Genomic DNA, 13,017 nt, shown 5'->3' on the forward strand with positions numbered 1-13,017 from the left:
AAGACTCCGCTCCCTTGAAGTGTGGGCTTGGAAAGGCACCGGACCCGCCTTCCCTGGGCGGTGGAGCAGGTGAAGGGCGGAGGGCAGGCGGCGCGCTGGGTTAGTTACCTGGCGCTGGGCGGGGCAGGCGGGAGGCGGGGGCGGGGCCTGGGTGAGCTCCCAGGCTGTGATTGGGCCGCGCCGCGCCTGTCTCCATGTGCCGCGCGGCTGAGGCACAACATTCAAGCCCGGGGGCGGGGCCCGCGGGCGCCGGGAGGAAGCGGCAGCGCGGTAGCTGCGGGGCGTGGGGGCGGCGGGGGCGGCGGCGGCGGCGGTGGCTGAGGCCGAGGTGGCGGTGGCTGTGGCGGACACAGCGGCACCCCAGCTAGGGACAGGGCTCCGCCGCGCCCCCTTGCAGGCCCCATGGAGGCGGCAGCGGCGGGTGGGGGCTGTGGCTCCGGGCCGCCGCCGCTGCTGCTGAGTGAGGGCGAGCAGCAGTGCTACTCCGAGCTCTTCGCGCGCTGCGCCGGCGCCGCGGGCGGGGGCCCCGGGCCTGGGGCCCCCGAGGCCTCCAGAGTCGCCCCCGGCACGGTCACTGCGGCTGCCGGCCCCGTGGCTGACCTGTTTCGGGCGTCGCAGCTGCCCGCCGAGACGCTGCACCAGGTAGGTCCCTCCGCCTCCTGTCCCTGCGGGTTTGTGGGGACAGTGTCTGCGGGGGCGGAGGTTGCGAGTGGGGCGGCAGGGCTACCCCCAGGGACCCGGAGGCCTCGGCCAGTTCTCAGAGAGGGCTCTGCAGCCGGGGATGGCGGCGACGCCCTTGTCCCCGGGGGACACCAGCCTCCTCCGCAGCTCAGCTCCTCGCCCAGTGCTGGGTGCGCTCTCCCCATTTTCCTTCCCTGAGACTGACACTCCCTCCCCTCCCCCGGCCATTTCTGGGGTTCTGCAGCCGTGCAGGCCTAAAGTTTGTCCTGTTCTGGAAGTGGTGTTTGTTTTGGCTGCTGTCTGTTTTAACCTCTGCTCGCTGCTCCTGCCCCTCCCTCCCCTGAGTGGGCCCTCAGGGTGCCTTGTTGGGATTTGAACTTGAAGGGCTTGTGTCTCTGTAGGGTTCGAGCCCAGGGCTGAATATTGTCCTCTCTATGTACTTGTGATATGTATGTATCTACTATATATAACTGCCCGTAACATATTTGTAAATATTAATATTAAATCGAAAACCTTAATGACAAGTTGCAGAGCAGGGACACGGTACTGCAAGAGGACGTTTGTCAGGTCAAAGCCAAATTTCCCATTTGACGCTAGAGGTGGACTTCAGAAGTTCACCATGGGGAACAGCTGTAGTTTCCCATCTTATCATTACTTGGACTTCAAATAGAAGTGAAAAGTAAGGGGTGTCATAGCTACCACCTTTTGGCTGTTTTATACCTAGAAAAGGACTAGGGGATGACCCATACCAGACGCTGTTTTTGTTTTTTGCTTTCTTTGGAGCTTGGAGAAAGACTACTTGACAAGCCCTTTGTCATTTCATGTCACTAGGACTTCATGGTGATAAAATTGTTAATATCAGGTTCAAAACGTGAAATGAAGCTTTTCCTAAAAGCAATAGTATGAATGTTATTAACACCAATTGAATATTTAGAGTGACGAGTGGTATTTTAAAATCTAGTTTCAAAGGAGATCTGAGGGTTTTACGGCTCACTTGCAATTTCATTGTGTTCATTTGTATTTAAAAAAAATACAAGACTGCGTTTTATACTGCTAGAGCGTGCATATGGCTCTATGTTGGTGAGCATAACTTTAGATGCTTTGTAATCATTCACCTTTCTGCATTTGGGATTTCTGAAAATATAACTAGTATTCACAGAACTTAGCATGGCTGTTTGTCCCTAAAGAAGTCCTTGATATGTAGACAGTTCTGCCATTGCTGATGAGTATTTGAGCTGTACCAGGTAAAGAGAAACTCAGTGTCTTAAAACACAAACCATGGCTATTACATGAGGCCCTCAGAATACTCCCGAGCATATGTTTATTCAATGCTGTAGCTGCTTCCCAGCTGAAAGAGGAATAATTGACTGAGGCTATACAGCAGTAAGTGACAGCTGGGTACCTATTAAACTTATTTTGTTGTCAGTAATGCATCGGATGTTATAAGAGGCGGTGAGCATATTAAATCTGAATATGTTGGTTGATGCCTCCTTAGGAATTGGGAAGGATATCCTGTTGTTAGAACCCATACTTTCTTGAGGTACATATGTTTTAAGACCAAAGGCACAGTGCCTTTGCATGAATAAAATTATATTTTTGATGTCCAGTTGAAATCTGCTTGCAAAAGACTGCTTCAAATACTGACAAAAAGGGACATCCCTACAAGATTGCTTGGAGTAGGCCGGGCGCGGTGGCTCAAGCCTGTAATCCCAGCACTTTGGGAGGCCAAGGCGGGTGGATCACGAGGTGAAGAGATCGAGACCATCCTGGTCAACATGGTGAAACCCCGTCTCTACTAAAACTACAAAAAATTAGCTGGGCATGGTGGCACGTGCCTGTAGTCCCAGCGACTCAGGAGGCTGAGGCAGGAGAATTGCCTGAACCCAGGAGGCGGAGGTTGTGGTGAGCCGAGATCGCGCCATTGCACTCCAGCCTGGGTAACAAGAGCGAAACTCCGTCTCAAAAAAAAAAAAAAAAAAAAAGATTGCTTGGAGTAAATCTCTCAGAGCTTGACGCTCCCTTATTCAGCCCATCAAAGCAAAAACACATCACCCCCCTTTAATCCAACAAAATTACCATAACTCAGTATTCTTGGTACAGGTGAAAATGAACATTGAAGGCAAACTGGATATGTAATTCTAAGAGAGTCAAAGCTAGCAAACACCTAATTTTCACTCATCACTTTGGTGGTGAGTGTATGCTCCATCCACCTTAATTTCCATTACCCCATCAGTGTATTAGCCATTCTTTAAAACAAGTGTAGATGTTTTTACCCTTTCCCTGTTAATCAGGAACCTGTAAGTTGAGATTTAAGTGGCCGAACAGGTATAACTGCTCAAATCTTGAGGCACTAACAAGCCCTGGTATTTTCTGTGGTAACAACCAGGTTTTCCTCTTAATAAGCATACAATTAAGATTACCATAATAATGTTCCAGGAAGAGTGAGAACCTTGCAGTCTTACCACAAGTAAATGCTTTATAAAAATACCTAATTTTATTTGCTCCTTGGAGTAAAAATAAACCACTATACTTGTTACTTTGTTATGGAAGTGAGCCTCTTAGGGTTTTTTCCCCAGTTGAGATACACACACACAAACACACATACATATACATATATGTGTGTGTGAGATATATGGCATATGTATACAAAATCTCAACTTTTCTTTTTTTGAGACTGAGTCCCACTCTGTTGCCCAGGCTGGAGTGCAGTGGCATGATCTCAGCTCACGGCAACCTCTGCCTCCTGGGTTCAAGCAATTCTCATGCCTCAGCCTCTCGAGTAGCTGGGATTACAGGCACCTGCTACCACGCCCAGCTAAGTTTTGTATTTTTAGTAGAGTCAGCGTTTTACCGTGTTGGCCAGGCTGGTCTCAAACTCCTGACTTCAGGTGATCCACCTGCCTCAGCCTCCCAAAGTGCTGGGATTACAGGCGTGAGCCACCGTGTCCAGCCTCAACATATTTTTTAATAGACTATTTTTTTCAGAGCAGTTTTAGGTTCACAGCAAAATTTAGCAGAGTACCCATATATCCCCTGTCCCGACACACCCATAGCTTTTCCTACTCTCAACATCCCACACCAGAATGATAGAGTTTTTACAATTGATAAACCTGCATTGACACATCGTTATTCCCCAAAGTCTATATATTAGGGCTCACTCTTGGTGTTGTACATTCTGTGGGTTTGGAAAAATGTATAATGACATGGATCCACGATTGTAGTATCATACAGAATAGTTTCACTGCTCTAAAAATCTGTGCTCCACTGATTCATCCCTCCCTCTCCATTAACATGTGGCAACCACTGATTTTTTTTTTTTTACTGTCCTATAGTTTTGCCTTTTTTAGAATGTCATATAGTTGGAGTCATACAGTATATAAACTTTTTAACATTGGCTTCTTTCATGTAGTAATATGCACTTAAGATTCCTCCATGTCTTTTTATGGTTTGGTGGCTCATTTCTTTATAGTGCTGAATAATATTCCATTGTCTGGATGTACTACAGTTTATTTCTTCACCTACTGAAGGATATCTTGGTTGCTTCCAAGTTTGGGCAATTATGGATAGAGCTGTTATAAACATCTGTATGCAGGCTTTTTGTTACATGCAGGATATAAGCTTTTAACTCATTTGGGTAAATAGCAAGGGGAATGATTGCTAGATTACATGGTAAGAGTATATTTAGTTTTATAAGAAACTGCCAAACTGCCTTCCAAAGTGGTTGTACCATTTTGCATTCCCACCAGAAATGAATTGGTGTCTTTACGAAGTATTTATTTTCCTTTGCTGACTGATTTTAACAGCAGGATTCTAGCACTAGGTGGAAAATGTATATGAGTTTCTGATGTGTGTCAGGTACTGTCCTAGGTGCTGAGGTTATAATAGTGAACTCAACACAAATCTCTGTCTTCATGGAGCTTATGTTCCAATGCAAATGTTTTTATACTTGAGATTTTTTTTTTTTTTGGTTGAGAAAAGACTTGAAAAATAACATACAAAAATAAAATGTCAGCTGGGTGCAGTGGCTCACACCTGCAGTCCCAGTGCTTTGGGAGGCCAAGGATGGGAGGATTGCTTGAGGCTAGGAGTTTGAGACCAGCCTGGGTAACATAGCAAGACCCTGTCTCTACAAAAAATAAAATAGCCGGGCCTGGTGGCTTATGCCTGTAGTCCTAGCTACTCTGGAGGCTGAGGGAGGAGAATTCCTTGAGCCGGTGAGTTTAAGGTTATAGCAAGCTATGATTACACCGTTGCTCTCCAGCCCAGGCAACAGAGCAAGACCCTGTCTCAAAATTAAGTAAAGTAAGGCTTTCAAACCCAAACCAAATACGTGTCAAACCCAGACCTGATTCTCATCACATGCCATGCCTTCTAGTAAAATGTTGGTCTTTGAATACCAACAAAATATAACCTGGGAAACAAATCACTCTAACATTTGTAGCTCTGTCTTGAAATATTAAACAAAACCATTACCTGTTCTTAGACATATTTTCTTTTTCTAGTTTAAAAGTGTTCCATTCTGTCATTTTCCACCTAGTGCTAGAATCCTGCTCTTAAAATAGGTCAGCACAGGGAAATAAATACTCTGTAAAGAGACCAAAAGACCTTTTAAAATAGGCTATGGCCAGGCCCAGTAGCTCATGCCTGTAAATCCAAGCACTTTGGGAGTCTGAGGCAGGAAGATTGCTTGAGCCCAGGAGTTCAAGACTAGCTTGGGCAAGATGGCAAAACCCTGTCTACGCACGTGCGTGCGCGCGCGCACACACACACACACACACCCACCCCCTATTTAATTCTCTCTGGGGCACACCTGTAGTTCCAGATATTCTGGAGGCTGAGGTGGGAGGATCCCATGAGCCTAGGAGTTTGAGGCTGCAATGAGCCATTATGACACCACTGCACTCCAGCCTGGGTGAGAGAGTCAGACCCTGTTTCATTAAAAAATAAAATATCTACCTTAAAGCAGCAAGTTTTGTATTTGATGTAATGAATTAACAAACTATATAGACTGCTTTATAATATCTGTCTCTTAGAATAGTGTCAGTCTCTGGGAATGCTGTGCATATTCCAAGTCATCATTAAAATTAGTTTTCATTTTCTTAAAAATTTTTAAACATATGTACATTTTATTGGAGTTTTCTTTTAAAATTCAAAAATGAGAACATTATTTTTTCAAAGCCAAGTAACAGAAGAGTATATAAAGTCAATTTGGTGCATATCTCTTTACATTTCTTTCTATGCTTATGTGAAACATACATGACTTATGTAATTATACATGTATGCTCCCGATCTCATCTGTATTAAATTTTTTTGTTATACTTTAGGTTCTGGGATACATGTGCAGAATGTGCAGGTTTGTTACATAGGTATATACGTGCCATGATGGTTTGGTGCAGCCATCAACCTGTCATCTACATTAGATATTTCTCCTAATGCTATCCCTCCCCTAGCCTCCCCCCACCCATTGGCAGGCCCCAGTGTGTGATTTCCCCTCCTTGTGTCCATGTGTTCTCATTGTTCAACTCCCACTTATGAGTGAGAACATGCAGTGTTTGGTTTTCTGTTAGTTTGCTGAGAATGATGGTTTCCAGCTTCGTCTGTGTTGGTTTTCATTTTTATGATAATTCTTGGACATTAAGGGGAATAATTATAAAACACAGTTGCTTCCATATCAAGGGAAATCACTGATGGTTTAAAAAAAGAAAAAAAACCAGTAAGTGTTGTCTGGTTGTTTAAGCAGCTTTGATTGAGGCAAATAAGTAAAACAAAGCTGTGAGAAGTAGGGAATATTAAAAAAAAAATGTGCGCATGCCCTCACCTTTGGGAAGAAGTCCTTTCTAAAGGCTCTCTTCTGATTCTTTGAAGCAACTGTTTAATAATTAAAGAAAATTATAGGTAAAAGACAAATTCTTGTGAACTTCTGCTTATTGCTAGATTATTAGCCAGAACTATTTTTTAAAAAATGTAAATGAAACAACTTTATATTTTTATATCTTTAGATCATATCATTTTGTAACTCTACTTTAGGGAACTAGAGGCCAGCATATTAAAACAGTAACTAGGGGCTGGGCACGGTGGCTCACACCTGTAATCCTAGCACTTTGGGAAGCTGAGGTGGGTGGATCAACTGAGGTCAGGAGTTTGAAACCAGCCTGGCCAACATGGCGAAACCCCGCCTCTACTAAAAACACAAAAATTAGCTGGACGTGGTGGTGCGTGCCTGTAATCCCAGCTACTCGAGAGGCTGAGGCAGGAGAATTGCTTGAACCCCAGAGGCGGAGGTTGCAATGAGCCGAGATCACGCCATTGCACTCCAGTTTGGGGGACAAGAGCAAAACTCTGTCTCAAAAAAACCTCAACAAAACAAAAACAAAAAAAACCCACAAAAAAAACACCTCAGTAACTAGGACTAACTATATGCTGTTTTAGATTAACAGTGTTTTTTTTTTTTTTTTTTTTTGAGATGAAGTCTTACTCTTTTCCCCTAGGCTGGAGTGCAATGGCACAATCTCAGCTCACTGCAACCGCCGCCTCCCCAGTCTTAAGTGTTTATCCTGCCTCAGCACCCGCCCCTCCCTAGCTGGGATTGCAGGTACATGCCACCATGCCTGGCTATTTATTTTATTTTTATTTTTAGTAGAGGCAGGGTTTCACCATGTTGGCCAGGCTGGTCTCGAACCCTTGACCTCAGGTGATCCGCCCGCCTCAGCCTCCCAAAGTGCTGGGATTACAGGTGTGAGCCATCACGCCTGGCCCTTTTTTTTCTAAAATAGAATGAATGCCAGTAGATACAGGAAGTATCAGAGCCAAACCATTGCTTGGTTAAAAGGAGTACCTCTGCATGATAGTTACTTGTTGACTCTTTTGTAATAAAATATTTCAGGCATGCAAAACTAGAGTTACCCAACAAATAACTGGTATGCACCATGCCATGTAAGAAGTAAAACAGTCCAGCTAGAGTGAAAGCTTCCTATGTCCCCTTCTCTGGTCTCATTCCCCTCCCTCCCTACCCTGGAGGTTACCACAGTTCTGAATTTGGTGTGCATGATTTGAAGATTTCTTTCTACTTTTATTGTATGTATATGTCAATATATATATTTGTGTATATATAAATCACTAAAAAATGTATTGTCTTGGATGTCTTTTCAACATAAGGAATGCTGTATTCTGTGTATCCTTCTGCAACTTGCTTTTCCTCTCATTGTTACGTTTTTGGAATTCATCTTGTTGACACATGTAACTTCAGTTCATTTATGTTTCCTTTTAAAAAATCTTTATTAGTTACATTTACAATGACTCATTGTTACAGTGCAGTAAAGAGACCCTTATGCCAAAGGGAAGTAGGTGGCATTTTTCCTTATTTATATAGAATGTCACATGACTGGGGTACTGTTCGAAACGTGTATGAACATTAAGAACACCTTTATAGACAGCAGAATGCACACTTATATTCTGGAGGGTGCTAGGGAATGTTTGAGCTAATTAATTGACTTTCATGGGCTTTCTTTTTTTTTTTTTCATCTTTTATTTTTTTGAGATAGGGTCTTGCTCTGTCACCCAGACTGGAGTGCAGCAGTCTGCTTATGGCTCACTGTAGCCTCCACCTGCTGGGCTCAAACGATCTTCCTGCCTCAGCTTCCCAAGTAGCTGGGAATACAGGTATGCAGCACCAAGCCTGGCTAATTTTCTTTTTAAAAATTTGTTGTGGAGATGGTATCTCATTATATTGCCCAGCCTGGTCTCAAACTCTTGGGCTGAAGTTATCCTCCCTCCTCAGCCTCCCAAAGTGTTGGGATTACAGGTGTGAGCCACCATGCCCTACCTTTTCTCATCTTATTAAAAATGGAAAATCTCAAATAAGCAAGTAGATAGAATAATGCATTAAACCCTGCTGCACTTGCCATTCAGGCTCAACAACCATCAGTGCATGGTTAATTCTATTCCATCTACATTTCCATCTTTGTTCCCTGTCCCCTTTGTTATCCTGAAGCAAGTCTTAGATATCATATGGTTCATAGGGCTTATCTTTAAGGAAGGAACCAGGGTAGGCAGAAGGAAATGGAAACATACAGGGGTTTAAGTTGGGCAGAAAAGGTACCTGTGGCCTATGGTCAAATGGCAAGACTCATGATGGTTCAATACAGTCAAACCTTTGGCTATCATGGAGATAGCCGGGCTTGAAAACTGATTTAGAATAGTTGGGAAACCTGTAGGGAGATTGAAAAAGTAACCAGCTGAAGACCAGGAATACAAGGTGGATTTGAACATTGTCCTAGTTTCACACTCCTAAGTAGGGGTTGTCCTATTTTAAGGGTGTAGACAATTGGTTTTGAGGAAATATTGAGTTGTATTGCCAATTATTTATAACTTTTTTTTTTTTTTTTTGAGATAGAGCCTTGCTCTGTCTCCCAGACTGGAGTGCAGTGGTGTGAGCTTGGCTCATTGCAATCTCCGCCTCCTGGGTTCAAGCAATTCTCCCTGCCTCAGCATCCTGAGTAGCTGGGACTATAGTCACTCACCACCATGCCCAGGTAATTTTTATGTTTTTCAGTAGAGACAAGATTTTGCCATGTTGGCCAGGCTGGTCTTGAACTCCTGACTTCAGGTGATCCGCCCACCTCAGCCTTGCAAAGTGCTGGGATTACACATGTGAGCCACTGCGCCTGGTCTGCTTATAACTTTAAAAGGAGGGGTTTTTCTAACTTTCTGTTGTTTTGCATAGGCAAGTTTCTCTTGTTTTGTATTCATGGCATGCTATTCTTCATACTTATCTATTGGTGGGCAACTAATTAACCTGGGTTGCTCAGGACTGAAGAGTTTCCTGGGGCATGGAACTTCAGTCTTCAGATAGTCCTAAGCAAACTGGGATGGTCACCCCCTTTCTTGGTTGCTGCATTAGTTATCTATTGCCGTATAATGAGTTACCACAAACTTAGCAGCTTAAAGCAGCACACAGTTATTATCTCCCAGTTTCTGTGGGTCGGGAATCTGGACATGGCTTAGCTGGGTCCTCAGCTCAGAGTTTCATAAAGTCACAATCAAGGTGTCTGGAGCTTGGAGACCTCTGTGGAGGTCCAACACTTGGTTGCAGAATTCAGTTCCTTGTGATTTTGAAACAGAGGCTCTCAACTTCAAGGCCTCCTGCAGTTCCCTCCACATGGCCTTCGCCATAGGCAATTTGCAACATGGCTGTTGGCTTCTACAAGGCCAGCAGGAGAGTGACTCTCTCCAGTCAGCTCAGACAAGTGGCATTCCATCACCTTTGCCATAGTCTGTTAGTTAGAAGCAAATCACAGGTTCTGTCTGCTCTCAAGAAGAAGGGATTATGCAAAAGCACAGAGACCAGGAGGTGAGAATTTTGGTGTGGACACCTTAAGGATCTTTCCACCACAATTGGTTTTCAGGATTTGTCTGAAGTAGAAAATTATTGTTTAGCCTTTTGTGGCCAGAATATATGTATGTTTTGCTCAGCCACTAATTTAGAATTCCTTTATCTTTTTAAGAAACATTTTCATGCATAATTCATCCTAAGTAGAACTGGCAAAAATGTAACTTCGTAGGTATTTTCAATTTTAGTCTTTAGGCAATTGTTTTTCTTCTTAACTAGTAGAAGGCAGGAAAAAAAAGTGGAAAAGCAGATGTGAATGTCCTGCCTGGCTACTCCTGCACGCAGTGCTCTAAATCAGGCCTTCTCAACCTGGGTCAGTTCAGCGGTCTGTGAAGTTAGATGTGGAAAACAACTACATCTTTTTGTTTTTTTACTGACTGCCCTTCCCCCAACTGAAATTGAGCACTTCCTTCTATTATGCATGTGGGCAAAAAACCATAGCACTGTTTTTTTTTGTTGTTGTTGAGAAAAGGTCTTGCTCTGTCACCCAGGCTGGAGTGCAGTGGCACAATCTTGGCTCACTGCAACCTCTGCCTCCTGGGCCCAAATGATCCTCCCATCTCAGCCTTCCGAGTAGCAGGGACTACAGGTGCACGCTATCACACCCAGCTAATTTTTGTATTTTTTGTCGAAACAGGGTTTTGCCATGTTGCCCAGGCAACAGGGTTCACTGTTGTTGGTTAAATGACAGCAGTGCTACTGGCAAGTCCATGGTCAAGAGTGAGATTCCCTCAGGCTGCTATGGTCCCTCCTCCTCCAGTCTGTCCTGCAGGAAGCCCAGAGTGGATAGATGCTCAGCTATTTCCTCTGAGACCTCACCAGGGACAGTTCCTACAGTCCCAGCTCTGAGCTTAGCTCCCGACCTTTTTATCTGGCCTTCTCAGCTGTGCTTCACTGCGAAGGAGTAAGGACAAGCCCCTCTGGAGCAAGTGGCAGCTGCTTGTTGGGCCTGTTTTATTTACTAATACTGTCTCTACTTCAGAGACTTGGGCTAGAATGTAGACTTGAAGAAAAAGTCATTTTAACAGACTTGAGAAACTTAATCATCCTCATAATATCATTCAGAGTCAGGAGAAGCCATTATTAACATTAGGCTAGTAGGAAATGTTCACTTCGACTGAATTCATTTGTAACACTTTGCTGCTGGTTTACAGAAAAATACTTTGGTTCAGTCTCCTTGAGGTAGGTAATTAAATGTTTCACCTGTGTTAATTTTCCAACTAATTAAAGTGAATCCCATAAATTCCAGCAATTAAGAATTGTTTTTGGCTGGGTGCGGTGGCTCATGCGTGTAATCACAGCACTTTGGGAGGCTGAGGTGGGCAGATCACTTGAGGCCATGAGTTTAAGGCCAACCTGGGTAAAATAGGGAGACCCTGTCTCACAAAAAATACAAAAATTAGCTGAGCTCGGTGGCACGTGCCTATAGTCCCAGCTACTTGGGAGGCTGAGGCAAGAGAATTGCTTGAATACAGGAGGCGGAGATCACAGTCAGCCGAGATTGTGCTACCGTACTTTAGCCTAGGTGACAGAGCAAGATTATGTCTCAAAAAAAAAAAAAAAAAAAAGGATTGTTTCTTAAGTGCAGGCTTTCTGAAATGCGTAGTGTTTGCCTCATGCCTTCAAAAAAACATATTTAATACAATAATCTCTTTGTCTATCCTTTACTTCAGAGTCAGCTTTGTGAAAAACAGATGATGATACACCAACAGTTTTGCCCTTGGAGGTGTTTGGTGTGCTCTGCTTTTTGAGGTTTTTTTTTTTTTTTTTCTTTAAAATTATTTAAAAATGTTTTAACTCACCTTTGCATAATCTCTGGTACCCTTATAGACCCAGTACTGAGTAAAGCATGTAAAATTTAGCATGTGGATGTTTTATCCTCTTTTATTCTTTATTGTAGATCAAGATTTTTTAGTCTCAGCACTACTGACACTTTGGGGCTGTATCATTCTTTGTTGTGGAGGACTGTCCTGTGCATTGTAGGTTGTCAGGTAACATCTCTGGTCTCTACCCACACGATGCCAGTAGCTATTCTTTTCCTGGTGTGACAACAAAAAATGTTTTCAGGCATTGTCAGATGCCTCCTGGGGACAAAGTTTAGTTCTACATACATGATGATAACCGTGATAGCAGCCAACATTTGTTCACTGATTACCATGTATTTGGTTTTATCATATAATTTGTAAAATGTTCATCATTTAGTTCTCACAACTAAACCATAAGATAGTTATTGTGTCATCGCCATTTTGAAGAAAACAAAAGCTGAGGCACTGAGGTTCACTTACTTGGCCAAGGTCACACAGATGAAAGTGACTTCTTGAAATACCTTTCATACATAAATACACACAAACATATATGTGTGTGTGTATATATGTGGGTTAAATCTCAGTCTTGATTGAGGAGACAGGCTAAAAAAGAATGTGAAAGTAGGGAATTTCCTGATGATGTCTCAGTGGAGAGGCTATTGCTTTCATAGCAATTCTGTGTAAATGCTGGGATTCTTGCTTAAAGTGTGTGATTCCATGGGCATGTGTATTAGTAAGGGACTTGGATCATTTCTAAGAAGCTTCTGTGGCATAGTGAAGCAGAACATAAGACAGTCTAGGGTCAAGGATAACTGATCAAACCTTGAAACCAAGTAAGCCATCGGAAATTGGGGTAAGGCTATGTATCACTCAGGGTCCCACAGGAAATGGCATGCTCAAAGGGTTTTAGTGGAAACAGGAATGTTGAGGCATGAAGGGACTGTAGAAGGAAGCTATTGCCATCCCTAGACCTGGAGGGGCGAAGGAAGGGAATGTCGTTGCTGGAGCTGTGAAAGGTACTCCGTCTACAGGAACAATGGTTATAAAAGAATATAGCCTTTGCCAGAACTATGGCCAGAGAGGGGCTAATGGGATGAGGGGATGGGGGAGAAATAACCAGTTTCTGTCTCCTGCCCTCTGATT

The 13,017-nt window shown here is 43.6% G+C and overlaps 1 protein-coding gene across 9 annotated transcripts in view; it reads left to right on the plus strand.

The window, feature by feature from the left end:
• Window positions 1-288: 288 nt before the first annotated feature.
• REPS2 (RALBP1 associated Eps domain containing 2) overlaps window positions 289-13,017 on the plus strand; it is a 221,826-nt gene continuing 209,097 nt past the window's right edge. For all 9 annotated transcript variants that reach the window (XR_004271124.1, XM_032285998.1, XM_032286002.1 and 6 more), the window contains exon 1: window positions 289-642. Coding sequence is in view for 8 of the 9 variants with exons in the window: in XM_032285998.1 (XP_032141889.1) it covers window positions 403-642 (240 nt within the window). In the remaining variant the exon portion in view is untranslated. The remainder of the gene's footprint in view (window positions 643-13,017) is intronic.

The sequence above is a fragment of the Sapajus apella genome, unplaced genomic scaffold, assembly GCF_009761245.1.
Source record: "Sapajus apella isolate SASKATOON/1434 unplaced genomic scaffold, GSC_monkey_1.0 scaffold17, whole genome shotgun sequence".
In the NCBI taxonomy this organism is placed as follows: Eukaryota; Metazoa; Chordata; class Mammalia; order Primates; family Cebidae; genus Sapajus; species Sapajus apella.